This window comes from Lynx rufus, unplaced genomic scaffold, assembly GCF_022079265.1.
Source record: "Lynx rufus isolate CCGP_SWC_20201006 ecotype Redwood Valley unplaced genomic scaffold, mLynRuf1.p SCAF_4, whole genome shotgun sequence".
NCBI lineage: Eukaryota > Metazoa > Chordata > Mammalia > Carnivora > Felidae > Lynx > Lynx rufus.
In genome coordinates this window covers 55,428,988-55,455,609 of record NW_025814856.1, presented here as the reverse complement: position 1 = coordinate 55,455,609, position 26,622 = coordinate 55,428,988, and the positions used below count along the sequence as shown (strand labels likewise).

The window sequence follows — 26,622 nt, the reverse complement described above, 5'->3', positions numbered from 1 at the left end:
TGAGCATGTGCCAGAACCCATTTCATTAAGAGGAAAATTTGGAACAGAATATTTTCATCTGCCCTGATCTCTATGCTTGGGTTTTAGATTCTTTCTCCAAACTGTATCTTATCATGAGTTTATTATAAGATAAATGAGAACTAATCCCCTTTTTTATTAACTAAAATCCAAAAGAAGATGATGTTAAATTAAAGGGAAAACTGTTCAGCAAGAAAGACTACTCTTATGTCATTAATGAACGGATCGTGGAAACCAATTCTCAAGTAGGACTGTTTGGGTTTCCCAGTAATGACTGCTTCGCTTCGTATTCATGATAAAGCACCTCTGGGGTTTTCCTGTTTCTTTACTTTGGAATAATAATTACTCTTCTCTTGATTTTTCTCAAAATAGATGTAAAAATATTGATACTATAAATACCCATGTGTAAGAGACCACCCTGAGCTGAACCTCACAATCCTTGAAATTTACGAAAGCAGTGAGTAATTCTCACCCATGTTTTTTTTGGAAATTGCTGCTATTCATGTATTCAAATGTTCCTCAGGTTTCCTGTTTTCATTCCCTTACAGTTGGTGTATTTCACCAATGCTTTGTACACTGACATCCGGGTGGTGGTGGTTTTGCCTTCCCTGACTGTGCCAGCTGTTGCCCACAGTTCCCTCCCTGGTCCCTGTGCCACAGAGTAGAGCATTGTGTCCAGTAAATCCACATGGGTAGTATATTGTTAGTCTAGCGTCCCAGATCGTTTTTGTTCATTTTCACTTCAATTTCTGGAAGAGGATTATAATGATGACAATGAAGGTGAAATTGACCCATATGATGATATGCTCTTTGCTGTATGTAAGTAAGTGCTGAAGATAAATCATATTATTTAGACATTATCTCCATCCTAAGAAATGTCTGCATTTTTATGCTCATGTTGTACAGTGAAAGCAGATGTGCTCTCCCGTTCTTCCTTCCCCCCTGTAATCTGTCCCACTCACAAGGTCATACTGCCCAAATTTGCACTGGGGTCTGGCGAAGAGTTTCCTCCTTCACCACATTCTCCACTTCTCTGACCACCGACTCCAGTGCAGTGAGCTTAGCATTCTTCACTACTTTGCAGCCGATTGGAAGGACACTGTGTCACATGATTATTCGTGATTCAGGTAATTGCAGAATGACACAGTGTCTAAAGTGACTGCTTCCCTGATCAAGTTTTTAAAGGGTTGTGTTCCCTTTCTCCTGAAGAAACCTCAGCCTTCATTATCAGTTCTAATGGCTCTTGGTGGTAATTTTCCCATATGAATGTTCGTTTTTCGCCTTGACATTTCTTACTCCCACTGTATTTTATTTTGTTTTGCTTCCTTCTCTCTTTTGATTTGCTCACTGAGCCCTTCTTTTCCTCTTTCACAGTGTGGCTCTTAGAGTATGATCTGTTTCAGATTTTTCTTTCATATTATTTTTCCTGTGATTTATGTCATTTTGATCAGAACCTCAAGTCACCTTGAGGACATCTGTTTTTCTCCAATTTGTAAAATGAGATTTTTGTCCTTGATATGTTAGGCAAGGCAGGCACTATCTGGGCATCACCCACTCCTAAGAGCCTTATTTGAGGAGGGTCTCCTAGATCAGCCTGCTGATCGCTCAATTGATATTCTGCTCCCTGCTCACCTAAACAGTGATGTGCGAGTCAGGTGGTGAGCGTGATCAAGGGTAGTTGTAAGAGGACGCACAAAGAGAATTTCTTTTAGCTTGTTTTTATGAAATGTTCATGTTCTCCAGAATATTTTCTAATAAAGCACAGAAGTAAGTATATACTTTTCTTTATAATTATAATCGACATACAAATAAAGAACATAGATATTTGGAGTGTGTGTTTCACTAATACAGTTGTGTATGATCCAAGAAGTTTGGATACGCTTGGATGATTAGAATTTTATTTCTTGTTTTCTGGCACTTCGTATGAGCTAATGTAAGTGGGCGTTTGTGAATGTATTCAATTGTATCACTTTTCCTGATCAATACTCTGGAGAAAAGAGATCCACTTTTCTTCTCCTGGGAAAAAGAATATTAGGGCACCTGGGTGGCTCAGTCAGTTAAGTGTCTGACTTTGGCTCGGGTCATGATCTCATGGTTTGTGAGTTCAAGCTCCACTTTGGGCTCTGTGCCGACAGCTCAGAGCCTGGAGCGAGCTTCAGATTCTGTGTGTGTCTCTCTCTGTGCCCCCCTCCCACTTATGCTTTGTGTCTCTCTCTCAAAAATAAACATTAAAAAATTAAAAAAAAAAAAAGAAACAATATTTACCAGTGGGTTTTTAAAAAAATTAAAAAAAAAAAAGAAACAATATTTACCAGTGGTTTTAGGTAATGATCCACATATACCATGATATCCTAAATGTCGAGGTAAATTCATGGCATATGCACGCACACTCCTGCCTTTCCTTAAACATTTATTGATTTTTCTTGTTTTTTTTTTAATTTAAATTTCAGTTAGTTAAATACAGTGTAATATTAGTTTCAGATATAGAATTTAGTGATTCATGACATACAACACCCAGTGCTCATCACAACTGCCCTCCTTAATCCCCATCACCCATTTAACCAATCCGTCCACCCCCCTCCCTTCCAGCAACCTTCAGTGTGTTCTCTACAGTTAAGAGTCTGTTTTATGGTCTGCCTCTCTTTTTTCCCCCTACGTTCATGTGTGTCCTTTCTTAAATTCCACATGTGAATGAAATCATATGGTATTTGTCTTTCTCTGACAGAATTTCACTTAGCATAATACTCCCTAGCTCCAACAATGTTGTTGCAATTGGCAAGATTTCATTCTTTCTGATGGCTGAGTAATATTCCACTGTATAATTATGTCACATCTTCTTTATCCATTCATCAGTCAATGGACATTTGGGTTCTTTCCATAATTTGGCTATTGTTGCCCCCTAAATAATGCTGAAAAAGTAATATAGTCCTATATCCTCAATTTATAAACCATTAGGACATGCTACTTGGCCAGCTTTACAAATTGTAAGGCTCAATTTTTAAAAACCGAATTAAAGCAAAGCCTGTGTTTCACAGAAATACATGAGAAAAGACAAGTTTAGAATGTTTTAGTTTATTTCTTTTTTTTTTTTAAGTTTTATTTCTTTATTTTGAGAGAGAAAGAGAGAGAGAGAGAGAACAAGCAGGGGAGGGGAGGGGCAAAGAGAGAGGATCCAAAGCAGGCTCCACCCTGTCTGCAACGTGGGGCCTGAACTCATGAACTGTGAGATCATGACCTGAGCCGAAATCAACAGGTAGACACTTAACCAACTGAGCCACCCAGGTGCCCCTTATTTCATTCTTTTAAATATATATTTTAAACGTTATATATTTATTTAGTGTTATTATTTAAAACATGATCAGTGTATTTGTTATATACTTTAAAAAATTTGTTTTTACATACTTCCATGAAATAGATGTACAGGAAATATGTGTATGTCACTCATAAGTACATGAAAAACAGAGGAGACCATTTAGGGTCATGTGCTTAATGATAGTGTGTGACCAATAAAACTCAGAGACAGCTGCACAAATAGATTAATATCTTTGTTTTTTCTTCTTGACATATAATAGAAGCAAACTTTAATTTGCTGAATTTATGAACAGAGAAAATTGTATCACTTTACTAGTTCAATATTTAGGGAAAAGGTTAAGTTTTTCTATTTCTTACTATGGAATTCCATAGTTTTCCAAAGGTTTTAGACCATATACCCACCCAGGCTCTGAAGTTTTACATCCCATGTTCATGACTCATAACCATTTTAGTTATGCCTTAGTAACTTATATAGGACAACTACCCTGAGTAGCTGTGAAAACAATTTAGCCTTACACTCTTGATTTTCAGATAACAAATCCGAGAGTATGTGTCTGGACCTATTTTACAATATTATGTATCTCACATTATATTTAGCCTTATAAAGAGCTGAATTAAAGAAAATGTCTGCATTGCACAATAAAAATCTCCACGTGTAGGTAATCACCAAATTACCTAGTATAAGTTTTATAATTGGGCTCCTTAACTCTGGAGAAATGTCCTTGCTTACTTGAGGAAGTTTTCAAGTGAAAACTTGAGCTCCTACATCCTATCAGGATGGGAGTGGAGAACCAACCTCTACGTAAATCTTTAGAAAGGAATTAACACAATCTATTTATTTTTGTTTTCAAGTGTTACCACTCTGATTCCACAGTCTTAATGAAAGGAGAGAGAAGAAATTGGAAATGTGGCCCTGCCAATAATTGATACCTGGACTCCGCTCACTTGGACAAGGTTTTCTTGGCATTCATTTCTACAATACAGAAGATGTATAGTTGTTTTGGTGGATTCAGAGAAAAGACTATATATTCCATCAGTGTCCTATGAATAGAGATTATTGATAGTTATTATTTTGGTACTCATTTCCTTTTGCTCTTTTAAGCAAGGAGAGAGCTAAAAAAAAGTATTAAAATAACTCAATACTCTCAAGTCAAATGTATGAAGGACGGCATAATAAAAATAATAGCTGACATCTATAGAGATCATTATGTTCCAGATGCTCTCCCATTTTTGGTGCATTTACCCACATAGTACCTCTAGGAAGTACTAATGTGATGATATGTGTCTTACAGATGAGATAATGAGCTCAGATGTGCTCTGACTTTGGCTCAGGTCATGATCTCACAGTTCGTGAGTTCCAGCCCCGTGTCGGCCTCTGTGCTGACAGCTCAGAGCCGGGAGCCTGCTTCAGAGTCTCTCTCTCTCTCTCTCTCTCTCTTTCTCTCTCTCATCTCTCTCAAAAATAAATAAACATTAAAAAAAATTTTTTTTAAAGAAGATTCTCTCTCTCCCTTGCTAATGTCTGCATGTACCCTCTCTCTTAATAATAATAATAATAATAATAATAATAATAATAATGAGGGGCGCCTGGGTGGCGCAGTCGGTTAAGCGTCCGACTTCAGCCAGGTCACGATCTCGCGGTCCGTGAGTTCGAGTCCCGCGTCGGGCTCTGGGCTGATGGCTCAGAGCCTGGAGCCTGTTTCCGATTCTGTGTCTCCCTCTCTCTCTGCCCCTCCCCCGTTCATGCTCTGTCTCTCTGTCCCAAAAATAAACGTTGAAAAAAAATAATAATGATAATAATAATTAATATTTTATCTTCCAAAGAAGTTTTCACTTCCCCTTCCTCCCAAATTTCAAATGATGATCTCATTGAGAACTTTCTTCCTCAAATATTTGCCAAGCAGAATTTTAATCCAGTCATTGAATTATCACAGATTTCAAATTTGGGGTGTATATGTAAATTAAGTCAAGCATATTATCCAGTAATTGATTTTGAAGGAGAAGAAAATGATAATGGAGGCTCTTCCCTTCCTGAGTCCCAAATATCTAACAATGTAATCTTGGGAAACATGGGAGGAGACTCGAAGACTCGAGACTAGAGACTCGAAGAAGGCTCCTACTCTTGAGAAGAAAAGCGACTCTCAGGGCATGAGCGAGTACAGTGTAAGACACAGCTTAGGTAAAGAATATCAGAACGTCCTGTGTCATTCAAATAGCAGCCAAGTAACTGAGAAGACTCCCAGTTGTTCTTAAACTTCATGTTGGAGTATCCTCTCCCTCACTGGTGATGTGTGTGCCAGCTGTGGTTCTGAAGAGTGTGATGGATTGAATTCGACTGGTCCTGTACCGATGCCTGGAATATAGATTTTAAATACTTGGTTTTCCTAGAAATTGACTGCTTCATTCACCTGTTATGAGACCCTTCTGCTATCTGCTGAGATACAAAAGAATTGGCAGGTTGTATGAAAGTCCCACTTCGTTCTTTGCTACAAAGACACCTCCAGACTTGATGTTTCGGCTTCTAGCTAAACTTAGCACTGCATTTGTGGCACAGCTCCTCCTGTTTTCCCATCTCCTCACTCTGCAGCACCATTTTCTGTCTTGCTACTTCTTCACAGAACACATAGCAATGCCTTGGGGCAGTAAATTCCAGTAGCAAGGAAGACTATTCGCTCCACCTTTCATCAGGGTCAGCTTCCTTTATTCATCCCAAAGGTGTTTCTTGCTCTTTTTTTTATATAAAGATCTATTCCATAGAACAGTTTGACAGTCAAAGAAGAGCATCACACTTCCTAAAGACCTAAGTGTTCCTCTTCCAGGCACACGGCATTTGTATATTCCACAGACGGGATATCCGGCCTCCCTTCACTGTGCCAGTTGTTTCTGTGTATTTCTCTCATTGGTTTTGGCATTGACTTCATGAGCATTATGTCAAGGGCATGGACTCCCAGTGCCTCTGGCTTCCATTAGAAATGCATATCGATAGGGGCGCCTGGTCAGTCGGTTGAGCGTCCGAATTTGGCTCAGGTCATGATCTCACAGTTTGTGAGTTCGAGACCTGCATTGGGCTCTCTGCGGTCAGCGTGGAGCCCACTTCGGATCCTCTGTCCCCCTCTTTCTCTGCCGCTCACCCGCTTATGCTCTCTCTTTCAAAAATTAATAAACATTAAAAAAATTTATATTGGTAAAATTATATGGCTATGGTAGATCTTTAGAATCATTTATTCTACCATTCTTACTATTCACATGGAGATTCTGAGGGGAAATATGACTATATGTATAACATACATATTATATATAATGTACATATACACACATACATACATTATATGTACATATATAAACTCTCTCAAGCCAAAGTTAGGTAGTGATAAATAATAAATCAATAGTTAACAGTTCTATAGTGCTTCATGTATGTCACACATTTTCTAAATGCTTTTCATATGGGGGCACCTGGGTGACTCAGTCGGTTAAGCATCCAACTTCAGCTCAGGTCGTGATCTCACAGCTCGTGAGTTTGAGCCCTGCGTCCAGCTCTGTGCTAACAGCTCAGAGCCTGGAGCCTGCTTTGGATTCTGTGTCTTCCTTTCTCTCTGCCCCTCCCCTGCTCATGCTCTCTCTCTCTCTCTCAAATGTATAAATAAACATTTAAAAAAAATTTTTTTTAAGATTTTAAATGCTTTTTATATATTGACTTATACATTCCTCCAACAGTGCTATGATGAAAGAACTAGTATTATCCCCCTTTTAACTTATGATGTTAACTGAGACGAAAGAAGTTAAGTGAGCAGATAATGTTCACCCAGCTAGTCAGGGGTGGAATCTGGGTTTAAACAAAGGCCATGTGGATCTAGGGTACAACCGACTAAATCCTTTATGATTCTCCGTTTCTATAAATAAACAGGGAGACTGGTCCTGTTGGGATTGCTTACTCGGAAGATTCTTACTTTCTCTTGTCCAAAATTTACATCAACAAGCTTTAGTGAACAACTTATATAAGCATCAGTGTTCCAGATGCTGTGGATCCAAAGACAAGAGAGCATCTCTGCCCTTGGGGAATTTGCAGGAGAGAGAGGAAAGTAAATGAAAGGTCCCCATTAAATAGGGTAATAATGTGTGCCGTAAAGGAGAGGCTAGGTACTGGGGGCTCACAGAGAAGGGTGTGATGTTAGTGCCACCGTGAGGCGAAAGGGAGGTACACGGAAAGGATTGCATGGGAGGAATCAGTGTTTGAGGTGACACTCCGATGCTGATTAAGAGCAAGTCATATTTATGTAGAATTATTTGGGTTAAAATGATGATTCTACAGATTGAAAATGTGTGATGTGATGAGTCAGAGAATGTCAATGAAAGCACTACTGTTGCAAAATCTCTTGTTTTTCTTTCCAGAAATAATATTATTTGCTTTAACATTCACACGACGATGAACAAACGTTCTAGTTATATTGCCATAAAAAAAATGCCTTTTATCCTCAAGCTGGTACAGGGGTCTCAGGAAACACCTTACTTCTTTTCCTCCACATTTGAGTTTTCCTTGTGGGACCCAAGCCCAAGTTCACTGACCTGACCATTACTTACTTAGCTATAATATATATAATGGTACTCCTCACCATAGGGTTCTTTGTGTCTACAGACATTTTGGGGACACGGGATATCCAGAGTGACTTCAAATGTAAAGTGATTGTCTTCCTTTACAAGGTACTGAGGGGACTCCCCATTTGGGCCACCTGCCTTTTGAGTGTGCTTCAGGCCATCACCATCATCCCCAGCAGCTCCTGCTTCGCTAAATTCACACTTAAATCTCCAAATCCCATCCTGTGTTTCTTTCTCTTCTTATGGATCCTGAACAATGTAGCAACCTGTTCCTCCATGCTGTAGACATGCCCAGTGAGACCCAGGCTAGTCTTCTGTTCCTCACTGAGCGCTGGTCCTTTTGGCCCATGAGCCGCCTCCACAGGGGATGTTTTTCACGCTGATAGCATTCAGAGAGACCTTCTTCATGGGTCTTATGGTCCCATCAAGTCGATACATGATCATTCTCTTATTCAGACATAAGCAGCAGTCACAATGTCTTCACAGCAAGGGTTTCTCTCCAAGAAGCTCTCCAGAAAAAAAGGGCTACTCAGATGATTCTGCTGCTAGTGAGTTGTTTTGTGATCATATACTGTGTGGACTTCATCATTTCATTTTCCATGGTCATGACATGGACAAATGACCCAATCTTGGTGTGTATCCAGATGCTCGCGGCCAATGGCTATGGCACAGTCCTTCGGTGTTAATCACTCTGCTGAAACAAACAAAGATTATGCATACCATATGGGGGAGGAAGGGTCAGTGTTTAACAAAACAGCAATAGAAATATCTTAAGAAAAAATGTTTCCACTCTCATTAGAACAAGCTTATATTTCACAGAATTTTCTCGCTGAAAAAAAATGATTAAATATGGAATTATACATTTTCTGTCATAGCATGGAAATCCTAATATATGTAAATATATGGCTATAAAGCACATGGTAGATAATTTTGGGACTTTTTTGAGAATTATGTTGTCTTCATGAAAATTCTTTTTAGGAAAGATTGTTTCTTTTTCTTTTTAGGAAAATTCCCTCCACTCTTGGTAGTCTTAATTTCTTGTATTAAAATATTCTATATTTTCACTAAAACGTACCTACATTCCTTTTCTACATTCTATTGTGTCTTAATATGCTATTGCTGTATGTGTCATATTAAGCCTCAATCCATGTATGTGATTATCCTATCTGGGAAATTCTATGTCTTTATTGCTTCAAATACTTGTCCTTTTCCCTACTCGTGATTTGTGAAGTTCCAATTCAGTGTGTATTAAGCCTTATTGTTTTATTTCCTATATCCCCTAAGGTTTTTCATATTTTCCATCTCCACATTCTATGAACTACACCCTGAACAATCTCTTCAGTCCAATATTCTAGCCCACTAATTCTCTCTTCAGCTGTGTTTAAACTGCTGTTTCACACATCCATTGACAGTGTATTATATTTAGTTTATTTATTTTTTGTTCCTAAGAGTTTTGTTTTTTTAATCTGCCTTATAGTAGTTTATAATTACATATTTTGTTCATATTTTATTAATTTTTGTATGTCCTTAAGCATTTAAAGAATGTTTGACTCTACCTAATAAACAATATCTGATATCCACACAAATATAATTCTACTTTAGTTCTTGAGGGCTATTCTTAGCATTTTAAAATTTTAAGTTTAGTTTCATATTTGGCAACTTTTTAATCTTTTTTTAACATTTATTCATTTTTGAGAGTGAAACAGCAAAGCATGAGTGGGGGAGGGGCAGAGAGAGAGGGAGACACAGAATCTGAAACAGGCTCCAGGCTCCGAGCTGTCAGCACAGAGCCCAACGCGGGGCTCGAACTCACGGACCGTGAGATCACAACCTGAGCCAAAGTCGGACACTTAACCGACTGAGCCACCCAGGCGCCCTCACATTTGGCAACTTTTAATTCAGAGGGAAACTGAATATCCTAGTTGAGATGTACTTATCCAGAGGGCATTTAAATTTTCGTCCTCCAATATATGCAGAAGTCTGGGGAATTTTCAGATTCATCTATTGTTTAGATTTTTCTGGACTCTACACATCGGGATGAATTTGAACCCCAAGCCAATGTGAATGCAAGATTCTGTTCCCAAAAAGAAGCCAACAAAGTGGCAGAGTAATATCATTGTTAAATTCCTTTATCGGATTCTAACTCAAATATTTGCTAAAGACATCAATCCTTCTGAAGACAGGCTTTTTGTAGGAGTCCTTCTTCTTCCTCCTTTCTACCTTGTATGTATTAATGATATTGTCTCTTGTCTCTGCATAGCTGTTGAGATCCAACAGCTCTGCATAGCTGTTGAAATGAGAACCTCATTTCCAGGTTCAGTAAATGACTTAAGAGGAATCCCACCTTCTCAGTTTCAGATCCATCTTCATTTTAGCCCCCTGAGGATTTCCCATACTATTTTATAAACTGTTCTGCATTTTTAAAAAGGTTCCTTTATACATAGCTTATAAAATATTAGTAGTGGAAAGTTCTTCTGTATTTCTAATCTGTTAAATTACCAGAAAAACCACTACTTGTATATGAAAGAAAAACTTTTTAGACTAACTATATAAAACTTTGTTAGACCATAGTATCTCATGAGAAATACCAATTTTGTGATGTCCTTACAAATGTTCCAAAATGAATTCCAAGGGATCTGTTTCCATTTTTACCTCTTAATTTGGGAATCAGTATGTTAAAGAATAATTATTATCATATTAAATAGAATTAGCCCTATTAAAACCACCTCTCAGCTTATAAAAAAAAAATGGGAGTCTATTTATATATTTGAAGCCCCTGTGTATCTTTCTCTAAATGCCTGCAACCAAACAACAAAAACCAAAAAACCAAAAAACGTCTCCCAAATGGATTGCTATCTTGATTATTATCATTATTTCCTTGCTTTTCATTTTAAACTTATTGCCATATATGTATATATGAATATATCATTAAGATATTTAGTTCCCTTCACAGCATATATATGTAGATAATTCTTGATGAAGTCCCAATAGTTCATTTTTGCTTCATTTTCACTTACTGATTTTTTTAAAAATTGTCTCTTTCCCTTGTAGATATTTAAGATTTTTTTTCTTTATCCTTGATTTATCAGTAGCTTCTCTACGAGTGTGCAAAACCTACCTGAGGACAAAGTCTTTCTGCTTTTCTGGGCAATTCTTAGTAACTGTCTCTGGTTATTTCTCTCAATTATTTTTACTCTCATTTAGATCTATGTTAGACTTATTTTGGAATTGTGCAATTTATTTTCAATATTTAATAGTTGTTCTTAAAAAATCTCTGTATATAACTGTGCTCTATTCTGGTAAAGAAGCTTTCCAAGCCCCGTAATTTGTGGGATTTTGCAAAGGTTCCATTATGTGGCCATGATTGATTAAATCACCGGCTACTGGTGATGAAACTAGTTTAAACTTGATCTCAGCTTTTGAAGAATTTTTCCTTTCGATGATCTTTTATATTTCTAAGTTTTCCATTTTTTTCATATCTGCATGTATTTTTTTTTTAAGTTTTAATTTAAATTCCTCTTAGTTAACACACAGTGTAATATCAGTTTCAATTTTTTTTTTAATTTTTTTTTTAATTTTTTTTCAACGTTTTATTTATTTTTGGGACAGAGAGAGACAGAGCATGAACGGGGGAGGGGCAGAGAGAGAGGGAGACACAGAATCGGAAACAGGCTCCAGGCTCCGAGCCATCAGCCCAGAGCCTGACGCGGGGCTCGAACTCACGAACCGCGAGATCGTGACCTGGCTGAAGTCGGACGCTTAACCGACTGCGCCACCCAGGCGCCCCTGTAATATCAGTTTCAGGTGTATAATATAGTGATTCAACAATTTTATACATTACTCCGTACTCATCATGATAAGTGTATTCGTAATCCCTTCCCCTTTTTCACCCCGCCTCCACCCACCTCCCTTCTGGTAACCATCAGTGTGTTCCCCATAGTTAAGAGTAATATGCTCATTCTATAGTTAACTTAAAAAAAAAAATTTTTTTTTAACATTTATTTTTGAGAGACAGCACATGAGCAGAGAAAGGGCAGAGAGAGGGAGACACAGAATCCGAAGCAGGCTCCAGGCTCTGAGGTGTCAGCACAGAGCCCTGCGAGGGCCTGGAACTCACCAACCGCGAGATCATGACCCGAGCTGAAGTCAGGTCCATGATCAATGGACTGAGCCACCCAGGTGCCCCTATGTTTAACTTTTTGAGGAAGCCCCAAGGTTCCCATGTTTCCATATGCCTACTTCTTTTTCTCTTTAAATCATAGCCATCCTAATGGGTGTGAGGTGATACCTCATAGTGGTTTTGATTTGCATTTCCCTAAAGACCAGTGCTGTTAACACCTTTCATATGCAAATGTGCATATCTTCTTTAGAGAAATCTCTATAGGGCCATTTATGTGGGACAGCAATCCTTTGGCTATGACTTGAGGTAACGAGAGGTGCTTAAACATTCTTGCGTAGCATATGCTTTTTCGTTTTTTATTATGAGATATTTCAAACATATATGAAATTAGAGTGATTCAATTAATAGCCCATAGAAACTCCTAGAAATGGAAGCCCTGACAATGTTTGTTTTTTCTAAGGTTAAGTGCCTGGTTGGAGTTTTCATTGCCTAGGGAGCCACTTTAAAGATGGCGATCTCAAATAAACACATTGCCAGCCACACCACACCGTAAAGAGCCAGGTTGTCCTCCCTTCTGTCCCAGGTTCCTTAGTTTTAGGGATCCTAGTTGGTTTCTATAACTGACCATTTTGGCCATTTGCTTTTTTTCTTCCCAAGCTTTAAATTCCAACTTTTGTGTTTTAAATTCACTAGTAAAACGTGAGCCCATGAAACCCTAGGCCCTGCCCTCCTCAACCCCAATAAAAGCATAACCCCAGGCCTGCTCACTCACTGTCTGTCTTTTCCTCCAGCTTCCCCTCAACTTCGCTATGTGGTACATGTAATTTCCAGGTGCTGTAACAAAACTTTTATTTATTTATTTTTTTCAAAGTTTCCTGATGGTTACTGCCATAGGGCATCTTGCAACCATAGTAAGACCCACAAGGGCTGGTCCAGCCACAACACTGGTTATTGACAAGCTGTGCCCAGCACCAAACAACCCTACTCTGTCTTAATGCCCAATTTTGATGAACTGTGTGCTCTTTATTTACCCCCTTTGGTTGATTAGAGGAAAAGGTCTATCTATTTATATCACACTAACATTCTGGGCCTACAGCAGATCTTGAAAGTTATGTGTAAAATTATCTAATGCATGTGACTTTTCTTTGGTTCGTCCAGGTGAATGAGAAGACTTTTATTTATGTAAGAGCTACTTTCTAGTAGTTTGGGCTACTAAAATGTTATTATTCTGTTAAAGTCAATACCATCACAGAACTTACTGAGAACAAAAACAGTAGGGGCAGAACAATGTTCTGCTCGAAGGCTGGCTAATACACTGCACAGGCCTGCATCACAAAGTTAACAAAGCACAGACAGAAAACACTGTGTATGTAGGTAGCTGGCACAAATCACTGTGATCATAAGTTGCGCCTTCTATCTTGCTTGCTCTGATGGAAGCCACCTGCCATGTTATGAGCTGACCTAAGCAGAGGCCCACGTGACCGGGAACTGAGGGAGGACTCTGGCCAACAGGCAGTGAGGAACTGAGGCCCTCAGCCCAACAACCCACAAAGAACTGAATTCCGCCCAAAACCACCTGAGTGATCCTGGAAGGCCTGTCAAGCCCTGAGATGGTCACAGCCCTGGCTGACCCCTTGATCACAGCCTCGTCAGACTCTGAGCCCCAGACCTCAGGTAAGCTGTGCCCAGACCCCTGACCAACAGAAACTGTGAGTTACTAAATGTGTTTCAAGCTGCTGAGTTTTAAGGTAACTTTTTCCATGGCAATAGATGAGTAATACACCTGGGCCAAACAAGGCATTACTACATCACGGCCTGAAATTTGTGCTACAGTTGTCTTGGACGAGTTACTTAACCTGTGAGGGCTGCAGTCCCTACCTTCAACAAGAGAACAACCTTCCCTACCTCACAAGTTAACTGCAGTGTCTGTGTGAAGGATCTGCTCACTGATAAACAACCGGCTTGCTATGAATTCAACACCGAAAATTTTAATGGACTCAAACTGGCTTACCAGTATCTTCAAGGAGGAATTTCAGTGAACTTTTCATATTTATATTTCCTTATAGCAAAAACATTTTTAGTTAGTAAAAACAAAGGACACATTCAACACCAGATAAAAGTCATATTTTCCTTTTAAGTGACTAAATACACGCCGTTTCTTCTCTTGGCTGCTACTTTGGTAACAATTAGGTCCCCACCTCTCAAGAACATTGCATTGAACAGGCTGACACAGCCAGCGTGAACAGAGGCCCCAAACCAGGGCTTGTGGAAGAACAACAACAGCAAAACCAGCCTTTCTCTTCACTTAGAAAGGGACTGTGAATCAGAGTGTCCACAGTTCCAATTTCTAAACACGGAAAACCTGGAGCTCAAAGTGAAAATGGAAACCAAAATGCATCAGAAATGAACTATAGTACCTCCTCACATACTCAAGGTCAAGACGGTTCATGAGAAATACGTATCTGATCATCTGGCCTTGTACTGGGAATGGCCCCACTCCAGCATTTTTAAAGGAAGATGGTTTTGTTTCTATTTCATTTCCCACAGGGGTATAAAATCTACAAGAGCATATAATCAATCAGAATAAATCAGCTCACTCACAAGATACTCCCAGATAATGATTTCTAGTTGCTGAGCATAGTCAGCACATTATTTCAAAGAGGCAAAATTCAGGATAATCTGAGAATTCGAAAGTGACAGCTACATTTGCCGATAGGTTTATAGGAGACACACATACATTTTTTCCAGTGTATATGTCAAAGGACCAAGACCCCCGATCATCAAAATAAGTTATTTTGTACATTATAGTGCACAGAACAACAGAGGGAAAGACACGTTCTCGGAGAATGACCAAAAGGCATCTTACAAAAGGTTCATATCACTCTGAAGGAGAAGGACTGGAGCCCAGTGCCTTATGGCCTTCATTAGCTTGACCCCTCCTCTTCTTTGGTTGCAGTGGCCTCAGTGGGAGCTGTCTCTTCTAAACGTTCTGCTGGCTTCTTCTCCTCTTCCTCCTCCTCCTCGTCCTCCTGAGGATAGAGGTCAGGGTATTTCTGCATGCATTCCTGCATGGCCCGGAACTGGTCTACACAGTCTGACCCCTTGACATCCTCTGTGCTATAGTGGAAGCAGGAAAAGGCCGACTTGAACTGTTCCCCACAGGGGCCACTGGCCATTCCCCCAAGGCACGGGCAGTTCCAGTTAATGTCTCCATTTGGCAGGATCAATCCTACAACAGGAAGATGGGCAAGGAAAATGTGAGACAGGCTCTCTACGGTTTCTGAAAAAGCAAAACCAAGTGCAGTCTTTGAAAGCTACTCAGGAGGTGCTGGACACTGTCCAGCTAGGAACTGTCGCCTCGTAGGCCCTTATCTTTGGATTTGGATTGGGTTCAAATGCAGCATTCCTTGGCTCAGCTGGAGAGAGGCCACCATGGCAGCTTTGTCCATGCACGACACTGATCTATATTCTAGGCCGCTTCCCAGTGCGATGCCTGTGGCTGTGCCCCGAGAGCTACAAACTGGAAACCGTTTAATCCAAAGAAGCAGCCATCGTTGGGTTGCTTAGCGAGAAGCTTTTTCAAAGCCCCGACACCTTAAGAAGCTGAGGTATTGATCTCTTTCTTTCGATCTCTGCTCCCCTCCCATTCAAATAGGTAAGATTAGTCCCCTCCCCCAAAACAGGCACTTAGCTCCCTCCGGCCCCTCTGGCTCTGCCACTGCCCACAGAAGCTCAGCTTGGTGTGAGGCCCGGTGAGAGGAGGCTGATCCTTCTGCACAGGCAGGAAGATGTCCAAGACATGGTGTACAAGGGAAAAAGCTAGTGGCACACCAGATGGTGTGGTTCCGGTCTTGTAACAGGGAAAAACCTCCAGGGATGTTAACCATACTAACCAAACTGCTCAGCTGCACGCGTGTGTCAGAGAGGGGTGCAACTACAGACTGATTTTCAGTTGCTCGCTTACCATTTGTAAGTGCTACTGGAGTAGCACTTTTCATTTCCTTTAAGAGCTTCTCCTCTGCATTCACAACTTGGCTGTTTGGTTTACGAGGCCTAGTTTTTAGCCTATCGTGGTCTTGAGATGCCTTCCTCGCTAACTCAATCATTTCTAATTTCTGATGTGACATGAGAGACCGCACAACTAGAGGCCACTGTCGGATTATTAACCGGCCTGTTTTCAGTACTGTCATGTCCGGGAATGGGGAGACCCAAGGAGAGAGAGAGACAGAGATGAGGAAGAGCCAGTTGGTGGAACAGTCAGAACACACACAACATTTCTCGATTAAATCCCCTTTCTCACATGGACATGGTTCATGGCACCCCAGAAAAATTACAATAGTAACATCAAAGATCAGTGATCACAGAATCACCCTAACAAATACAATAATGAAGAAGTTTGAACTGTTGCAAAAATTACCGAAATGTGACACAGAGACACGAAGTGAGCAAACGCTGTTGAAGAAATGGCGCCAAATGACTTGCTTCTTGAAGCAGGGTCACCACAAACCTTCAATTTGTGAAAAACGCAGCATCTGCAAAGCGCGATAAAATGAGGGGGCCCATATACAAACGCTCCCTCCGAAGGCTCAAAACTAGGAAACCTGCACAATCAGTTTCCAAGCGAGACGTTATGATAAGAACATTTTTAAAAAAGAGCCCAGCTCTGCAGGAGTCTTCATTTGATTCTTTCTCAGGGGAAGGCATGCTAGACTGAGGTAGCTCCTCACAGAGGGCACTGAGGGTGCCAATCTGCATTTCAAGGACAACATGTAGAAACACACAGACGTCAACATGTTAAATCAAGCCCAGATGCAGCAGGTTCCAAACATGCAACCAAAGGCCGGCCACTAACTTCCCTGGCCAGTCCCTACCTCCTCCTCCAGTTTCCCCTCCAGACCAGGGGATCTTTAAGACCCTCCTCCAGTCTTCCTGAGTCTATGAAAATGACTTCTGCCATCTTGGTCATGACACTCTTAGCCATTCCAAGTGCTGTCTCAGTCACGGAACTGGGTGCCTCGATACAGGCAGCTGGCATAAACTGTGGGCCTGCCTACTCTGCTGAGTCATTTTGCAATTGAGAGCTCAGAACCTGGGTCCCAGGGCTCGCTGCTGAATGTGCTTCTTGGTACAATCATTCACTGGAAGGGGCTGCAAAGGCAAATGCCTTCACGGTCCACGCAGATCTATCATAAATGACAGAAGTGGGTAGGAGAGAAAACAAGAGGAGTGATGAGGCCTGGCAGGAACTGGAGGGGACACACAGTCTCAGCACAAACACATTCAGTGTTGAAAAACACCACGAGGCAAAACAAGGCCTGATTTGTCCCGTAGGCCCTGCAGAATGTGCTTAACTAATATGCACCTAAAGAGAGGCAGAGTATTGGAACTGACACGTGGCTTATTTTTCTTTGTAAGGGTGCTGGTTCAAGATTACTCCCCTGGCTGCCATTCTCAGAATGCGAACACCGGAGAACATCTGTACCTCCCAGCGTCCCTGGCAGGGTGCTAGACACCTCAGCTCTACTCTGCTCTAACCCCCAGAGGCAGTAAGGGTAACATGTCAGGTGTCCCACCCAAGAGCACACACTTTAGCTAGCATCTGAGAAATTCCCATCAGGAGCTCATACTCCGCAGGCTGCTGCTGCAAGCTCTTTTCAACCGTATTTCTCACCAGCCAGCACTGGAAGCTTTGTTAGTTCGCATCACAGGTGTCAGAAATGGCTTTAGACTGGCAAGCTGAGGACCGTTGACGATACGGACTGTTTATAAATCCCGCACACCCACACGTCAGCCTTACGCACGCTGCGGAAGTTCCAGTGAGCCCAGCAGTCTAAAGCCTTTGGAGTAGCACCCTCGGCCCATATGACCAAGTGACCATTCACTAAACTGTGTGCAGCAGTTCTGACTAGGCGAGCTGGTCCTGCTGCCGGAAAGCTGTCCCTCTATCTCGAGTGAGCATCTCGTGGAAGGTGCTTCCTGGAGCACGTACAAAGAGAGAGCAGAGCTTCACCACCTCACAGAACAAGGTGTTAGGACTCTCACACGCCTGCTTGCTTATAGTCTGCAGATGTGGCAGCGTTCAGGCTGCAGCTGGACCGAGCAGGAGGATCCGTCGCCGTAACCTGCCCGCAGCACTGGAATCCATTTCCGCCCCGCACCCCCTGCCTAAAACTTCGTCATCCGGAAACATCCAGCCAGCTTTAGTCGGTGTAAAACCTCAAAAGAAAAAGAGGCAGAAGACTTCAGTTCAGCAGAAACTCAGGCTCTGGCCTAACAGCCAGGGAAGAGCAGCAGCACGAGAGCTGCACGGCACTCAGCACAGCCTCTCGCACCTCCAAGGGAGGTGGGCTCACAGTCCCTGGAGACGGTCCTTGGCTGAGAGGGGCCCGTGAACACCCAGCCTTGGCCAGGACAAAATGGGAAAGGAATTTTGAACATTTCCTCCAGGAAGGATCTGTGTGTCATACCCACCGTGCTCCTCATATGGGTCGTTGGGGTCATCAGCCACCAGCTCTGCATTGCTTGGGGTTTCATGGTCTTCTTTGGTCACAAATATGATTCGATCCTTCCCTAGCGTTTGGAGAACAGAGGAAGAAAGGTTTCACTCAAGAGCAGCCAAAGAGCCCCAAACCCAAAGAAGCCACACAAACCAAGTTTTAAGACTTCCCGTGCAAAACCCGAAAGGGAAGAGTGTCCATCAAAATGCCCTCCCTGGGCTGCATCACTGAGTCTGTGTGACAGTCTAGCAGCCACTTCTACTGAGTGCCTACAACTGAAACAAAAAGTCCACCAAGGTCACGAGTGAGGAAGAAGATGCCATATGCACCCTCTAGGCAGGAGATGAAATGCCCGATGCAACCAAATGCATGCTGCTTTTAGTCCCCAGATTTGCTGATAATTCAGTGGTGCAACAACTCCTTTCTTCTTCCCATCAAGAAAGGAGCAGTCCCTTCTCAGAACTCCCATGGTGCTCTGACTGTCCCCATTATGTCCCACCAACCTAGGAAGGCCTCATCAGCCTGCCAGGTCTCCCCTCCTCCCCAGGCCCGGCAGGGAGCCACAAGCTGTCATCCTCCAGACAACTCTAGTGGAATGAAGGTGATTCACTACGGCGACCCCACCTAATCTCACTAGGGCTCGAATGCCTGTGGGTAGGGAAGGGGTGGAAGGACAGGGAAGGACTTGCTTCTAGCCCCCTAGGGGTTTACCTACAGTGTTCAGAATGCAGACAAAGTCTAAGGGGACTGAGAACTTTGACAAGAGAAGAGGGCAGTGATGTGGGTGCCCGGCCAGCAGCCCACTGGCTGATATAGCCACTTAAGTGTGTCCGAGAAGATTCCCTGTGGGAAAATATCCTGGTCACCTACCATTGAGTGCCCACAGTCAAGACTCTCTCTAGCCTCTTGGCTCCTAATCATGGCCAGGAAAGAAGGGCTCATGATGGTAGGGAACACTGTGGCAGTTCCCCACAGCCCACGACGCCTGGGGCAACTTCCCAACAAGTGGAATGACTAGGGGGAGGAGAGACCATTCCCGAAGTGCTGATGTTAGCAACTTCTGTGACAATCTGCAGTGTGTTATTTTTTTTAGAACAATCACCCAACCTAAACATAACAGGCTGAGTGGGAGGGTAGTCCTGAGGCCCTGCAAGGACCAGCATCAGGAAGCCAGCACTTCTTGTGAACACTGCCTTGGTCAGGCCATAGCCCCTGGCCCTACGTGCCTGGCTTGCCAGAGGGTCCTGAACTTTCAGACTGATGGGAGCCAAATGCATGCTCTGTGAGGAGCTTCTCCTCAAGGGAGGCTGCGTAAGCACAGAAAAGGGAATCAGCATTGATTGAACCAGGATGGGCGTGACCCGTGGCTTTTCATACAACAGAAAACCAGGCCCAGAACGGTTATTCAGAATCACCCAGCTGGAATGGCAAGGCAGTCCCCTCAGCTACCCGACTCCCTCCAGCTCTCCCCTATACCTTACAGCTGTCAACACTACCTCGCCTTCCTAAAAATCCCTAGCCATCAGCCAACCACACAGCAGGTGTCCACCCAATAGTCCTGGTGTGGGTGGGAGCACCTTGTCTTCAGCACTCCACACACTGCATGCTCATCAGTTTCCCCTGCAGTCCCTGGAGGGCAGACTGGGTCTAGCTGCTCTCTGGGTCCTGTGTGTCAGCTCCCTGCCGCCATCCCATCACCGCCCTGGGGCAGGAGCCCCATTGTACAGTGGGAGCCTAAGGCTCTGGGAAGTGATGTGCCTGAGCTCACACGGGCCTGGAATTTGCACCCAGCTCTGGGCGGCTCTAAACACCACGCGGTGGAGATCCTTTGCACAGACCCGCACTGCCCCCCACCCCAAACACACACGGGAATGAAAACGACAGCCCAACTGGGTACTTAGCATGACTCGGATGCTGTCCTGAGAGCTTTGTGTGCTTTGGGCAGGAATAAATGTTTTGTACAATAAATACCGATGCAACTCCTGCCCCCCAAAAATGTTTGCTGAGTGAATAAACAGGAACTTTCCTCTAAGCTACTGGGTACCCACCTGCTGAAGGGCAAGGACAAGTTCAATGGTACTTTGAACTTGGTACTGAGTACCCATTCTGATCCATGAAATATGGGATAAATGGGACTTCATCTGGAAGGGGATAGGAGGTGCCTGGCATTTAAGGAGACTTCAGGTCCTGCCCAATGGGCCCTTGGACAGGGCCTTAGTGGCCTGGAGAGAGTGAGCTACTATGGGGGCAGAGGCTGGGTCTGCAGAAATGTGGCTCTCTGAGAGTTGCTGGCATTTTCTCTGATTATTTCAGTTGTTTTCTCTTTACAACATTTAGCAAAGTTTAGTCACAGGCTTGCTAAGAAAAAGCAAGGAAAAAGGTTTGGGCCCATACTGAGCTCGAGTATTTAAAGAAGAGGCTTGGGGAAAAGTACTGGGGCTAAAACCAGAGCAACACCTCCAGAGAGGACAGCTTAGGAGGCAGAGGGAAGGCACCCTTCCTGTGCTTCCACAGGGTCTCCCACAAGGGATAACGGACAGTAAGGACAGCTGACCCTTGGCACACACGGGGACTGAACCTCCAGCCCACCCGAGGTCTCTGCTCTCCCTGTGGTTCTGTTCTCCCATGACCAGTTCTTTCATGCTTGTCAAACTGTAGCTCTCCCTACACGGGCTGAGCTGCAGTCCCATCCCTGACAATGAAATCCCAGGTTGGGAGTCCTCAATTCCTCTACCAGGCCAAGGCCACACAGCTGGGAAGTGTACAAGATGAAGTCAAGGCCTCTCTGACTGCTATTCTCACCAGAGCGCAACACAGCCTCTCTGGGTCCTGGACTGAGGTTTGGTCCCCTCATTGGCATCTTAGTTCTGTAATTACACAAGCAAAATTAGCTTAATCTGGACCATCTTTCAGATTCCAAGTGCCTTGAGACAAAAGTCCTGGATCTTGCTGCTCCTTGCCTCTTCCACTAGTCTTTTTACTTAGCGGATGTTTAGTTACACGTTTTAAATTAGGCTGAAGCTTAACGATACCTTTAGTTGAATTTGGTGGCTGAAGCTGTCTTAGAGGCTTCATGGACAGAAATGAAGTGTGGGGGAAATGGTCCTGCTGAGCTGTGTCTGGCAGAGAATGTAAGGATTCTGAGCCTCCCTGAGTGGCACTTTTCCTACCCTGGATGGGTGTCTTGGTCCGTTCAGGCTGCTCTAACAAAATACCACCACCGACATAGTTCATAAATATTAGAAAGTTATTGCTCACAGTTCTGGAGGCTGCAAGTCTAAGATCAAGGCACCAGTATGATAACCTTCTGGTGAGGAGCCCATAGCAGCTGCCTTCTTGCTGTGTCCTCACATGGTGGAAGGCGCTAGTGATCTCTCTGGAGCCTCTTTTAAATTTTTTTTTTTTTTTAATGTTTATTTATTTTTGAGACAGAGAGAGACAGAGCATGAATGGGGGAGGGGCAGAGAGAGAGGGAGACACAGAATCGGAAGCAGGCTCCAGGCTCCGAGCCATCAGCCCAGAGCCCGACGCGGGGCTCAAACTCACGGACCGCGAGATCGTGACCTGGCTGAAGTCGGACGCTCAACCGACTGAGCCACCCAGGCGCCCCTCTGGAGCCTCTTTTATAAGGGGGTTAATCCCATAAGTGAAAGTTCCACCCTCATTTCTTAAGCACCTCCCAAAGGCCCCATCTACTAATATTATCGCCTTTGGAGGTTAGAATTTCAATGTATGAAACTGGGAGGGGAGGGGACACATTCATACCATAAAACTGAGGAGAGACTGTCCCCTGGGCGATCGGACTGTGGTTTCTGGGCAGGGACATATCTTTGTATCCCCAATCCTGGTATCCAGATGATGCTCCTTTTGTTGCATGGACAAATAACAGTAAGGGCTAGAAACCATGTGTACAAAGAACAGAAGCACAGATCTGAGCCTGAGATAGAAACCCAGCTTCAGAAGGTCTGGCCCAGTGGCATCAATATCACAGAGTTTAGCACTGCACTTCAAATCTGGGCTTAAGCACATAACAGCTGTGATCTCAAGCACATTCTTAGGGCCTCAGGAAACAGGTCCCCCAGAAGCTCAGCCTATCTTCCTCCCGTGGTCAGGGCAAGAATCACAAGACTTTACTTAAGCAAAAGGGGTGAAATGAGTTTCTGCTCTCACCTTAAATCCCACTCAAAAGACAGTACTTTTTTAAATAGCAGCAAATGACAAGGATAAAATGGCCAAGAAAAGAGACCATCACAGGCCAGAGAGATCAGTACAGTTCTGGAAGTGGGAAAGCTGAGAGAGAAGTGCTCTCTGACATAACAGAAACCCAAAGTCACAAGAAGAGAAGTCAGCTCGAAGAAAATCTATCCCCACCCCAGGACCCTGGTAGGGGCCAGGAATTGGGGGTCCCAGGGCCCACTCTGGAAAACAGGACTTAAGGGTGAGGTTGAGAACAGAAAGCCTAACTGAGCAGCTGGATACCAAGATACCCCCAATTCGGTAGTTTTACTCTCTGCACAGCCATTCTTGACTCTTTTCTCTTAACCTCCATCATCAAATCTGGTTGACTAGGGGCGCCTGGGTGGTTCAGTTGGTTGGGCATCCCACTTCGGCTCAGGTCATGATCTTGTGGTTTGTGAGTTCAAGCCCCGTGTCGGGTTCTGTGCTGACAGCTGAGAGCCTGGAGCCTGCTTCAGATTCTGTGTCTCTCCCTCTGTCTGCCCCACTCACACACACACACACACACACACACACACTCTCTCTCTCTCTCTCAAAGTAATAAATAAAACATTAAAAAAATAAAAAAATCAGGTTGGCTCTACCTTCAAATACATCCAAAAAGATCTGCATCTGTTGCTGCCAAGACCCCATCTCCCACCACTGGCTCCCTCCATTCCCACCTCCTTGCCTTTACTGGACATGCTGGGGGCATACCTACGTCTGGCCTGTGCACAGGCTGCTCTCACTTCCGGGAGCACTCTCCAGATACCCTCACAGCCACCCTCTCCCTGTCTTTATACCTCCTGATACCACCTTCCCTGATCACTCCCCATCTCCCTTACTCTGCCTTCTTTTTCTCCAAAGTGCTTTTCCTCACCTACCATATTATATTTGTTTACCACCTGTCTCCCCTGCTGAAATATCAGCTCTTCTGGGGCAAGGATTTGTCTATCCCTTTCACCGCAGTATCCCCAGAGCCTAGAACAGTATCCAGAATGTGGTGGGTAATCAATATTTGCGGAACAAGTGAATGGAGAAACCAAACTCGGAAGACCCCAGCCCCAGCAGAGGACAGGAAGACAGAATGGTTGTTACCATTAAGCAGATTACAAAAACAAAACCGAAAAACCCAGGATGGGTGTTCTCATTTCCCCCAGAATGGGCACACACAAACACAGGATCTGTACACAGCAGAATCTTCAGCAGATCCATTCCAGAAAGAGCGGCCATCTTTTCCACCAAACCACGGAGTAGATTACGTCACCTGTGCTCACCACCATGTGCCGAGGCTGGCACACTGCAGGTGCCCAATAAATGCTTGTTTGAGGAACAGGAGAGGGCAGATGGCAATAGAAAAGGAGGCAACTAAAGAAAGGAACAGTGTGGCACTGATACAGAAAAGGGTGGGTGGTCTGAGGCTTGGGAGCAAGGCTGAGTCCAGGCTCTGGAACACCTTGAATGCCCAAACTGGGTGGTGGGTGGACCCCCCGAAGTAAATTTGCACCGGCAAGTGACTCACTCAGAGCACAGAATGAGGAGCCAGCCATGGGAAGAGGTGGAGACAGATGTACCAGGCAGAGGAACAACGAAGAGGCCAGTGTGGCTCAGCAGTAACCAGGTAGTTAGAAATCAGTCTGGAGCCCGATCGGGCAGGGGCTTTCAATTCTCATCCCCAAACTAAGAGAGAGATCTTTGACCCAAGAAAAGATAAGGATCCATGCTTTGGTGACAGATGGAAACAGCCTTTCCTTCCCAAAGAACCTGTGACTCCTAGATATCCTCATGGGCAAGAAGTCTTACTCATCTGCACAGCCTCATTCTACCTAAACAGCTCAAAATTATTCACTAAACGAAGTAAATTAGAAACCCAGAGAAAGAAAATTAAAAACAAGAGGCCTACTGTCGAACAAAGTGGTGAGGGCTGAGGACTTTTGTTCATGGCACAGTTATAAGTCAATAAAAATAGTACTCAGTAGACACATCAGTGAGGATTATCACTCTATGACCCAGGAAAGGAGGAGGTCTAGAAGCAGAATGAGGTACTGGGGAAAAGGCTTGATGTTTAATTTTTTTTTTTTTTTTTACATTTATTTATTTTTGAGAAAGAGAGTGTGACAAAGCGTGAGTGGGGGAGGGGCAGAGAGAGGAGACACAGAATCCGAAGCAGGCTCCAGGCTCTGAGCAAGTGGTCAGCACAGAGCCTAATGAGGGGCTCGAACCCACAAACTGTGAGATCATGACCTGAGCCGAAGTCAGATGCTCAACCGACTGAGCCACCCAGGTGCCCCAAGGCTTGACATTTTAGATTGAAATGTTCTCCTAACTGGATGCGTGACCCTGGGTAGGTCATCTCCTTCTCTGCTCTTCAGATCCCTGAATTAAACCGAGGGAACCAGACTATTCACCAAAGGATTTCTGGGTGAGTTCTAACTCTCTCTGTGGCTTTACCTTCTCATGTGTCCATCATCCCTGTCACCAGGCACAGAGAAGATGCCCATGAGTATCTGCTGAATGAATGAATGAATGAATGAATGAAGACCAACTTGTCATTTTAGAAGACTGGAAGCTGGGGCCTGCAGAGGTCAGGTGACAGCTCAGGGACAAAAAGCCAGTTAGTGGCAGTGTGTGAGGAGGCCCTAGGACTCCAGCTGAAAGACCTCTGGGCTCTTCAGTAGAGATAAGAACAGATGGAGCAAAGAGGAGCTAGGTGGAGAGACGGGCACTTTCTTGAAGAGGTGGGGTGGAGGGGTGGAGGGGTGGAGATTCCCAGCAGAGAGCTCCCTAGAATCCGGTGGCCACCAAACAGGATAGTGCAGCTCTGTGACCAGACTGCTGAAGCTCAAACCCCAGCTCCAGGACTTAAGTCACCTCTGTGTATTAAGGTCTACTCTTGGGTAAAACGCGGATAATACAGCCTCGCCTAGAATTATAAAAACCGCTGCGAGATCAACGAGAAAAGCCATATAAAGCCCCTTGAACAGTGCCTGGTACATCGTAGGGGCTCGATAAATGTCCCCGTTGGTGGCACTTTTACTACTCCAGCACAGCCCTAACCCGAGTGGCAACTTTTCTTTCGGGACAGTTAAAAGGCGGGTACAAATGGAAAGGCGTGGTGTGCGGTTAAGAGCGACGGTAACAATAAATCCCCAATTACGAGGCAGAGGAAGCGTGCTCAGCACTTCCCGCGCCCCCTCAGCCTGGTTTATGAAATCCGCCACGTGCTGGTCCTTCTGAGGTCAGGGTTCGAGTTTCACCGTGACCTTGGGCCAGCCTCCTTCCTCCCAGTCTCGGTTTTCTCATCTGCAAAACGGACGTGGCGACCCCAGCGCCCAGCCCTCCCAAGGGTCCTGAGGAGGGTATCCCGGGCCGCCCCTCGCGTCGCCCGCCCCTGCAGTGGGGTCGCGGGGCGCCGGGGCCTGTGGGGCTGCGGGGGTGGCAAAACAGCGTGTCCCCTGCAGGCCCTCGTAGGCCCGTCTCCATGGCAGCCCGCTCTCCCTACCTTCCTGCCGGCAGTAGGCCATGGCTGCAGCCCCGGCACTCAGACCTCGCGGCGATAGCGGCAGCGGCCAGGCGGCGGCAGGCTCCCGCTGTGACCTCTCCTCGGGCTGGGCGGGAGGCTCCGAGGCCCACGCGGACCCGCCCCCTCCAGGCCTGCCCGCCGCGCGCCTGTCTGCGCGCCCTCCCAGCCCCAAACCCTGTTCTCCTTCAGCCGGGAACTACATTTCCCAGGAAGCCGCGCGCGGCTCGGCGACTTTTCAGGCTATAGGAACTACATATCCCAGAATGGCTTGCAGTGCACAGGCGCATCAATGAGGTACCGTGCGTGTTGCAACTCAGTGGCTAAAGCACCTGATCCCAGACTAC

The 26,622-nt window shown here is 44.3% G+C and overlaps 1 protein-coding gene across 1 annotated transcript; it reads right to left on the bottom strand.

Moving 5' to 3' along the window:
* Positions 1-14,157: 14,157 nt before the first annotated feature.
* Positions 14,158-26,446, bottom strand: CHCHD4 (coiled-coil-helix-coiled-coil-helix domain containing 4). Its single transcript, XM_047097130.1, has 3 exons — positions 26,258-26,446; positions 18,515-18,613; positions 14,158-15,272 (listed from the first exon to the last, which is right to left on the bottom strand). The coding sequence occupies exons 1-3, from the start codon at positions 26,277-26,279 to the stop codon at positions 14,968-14,970; spliced, it is 426 nt and encodes a 141-aa protein (XP_046953086.1). The 5' UTR covers positions 26,280-26,446; the 3' UTR covers positions 14,158-14,967.
* Positions 26,447-26,622: the final 176 nt, after the last annotated feature.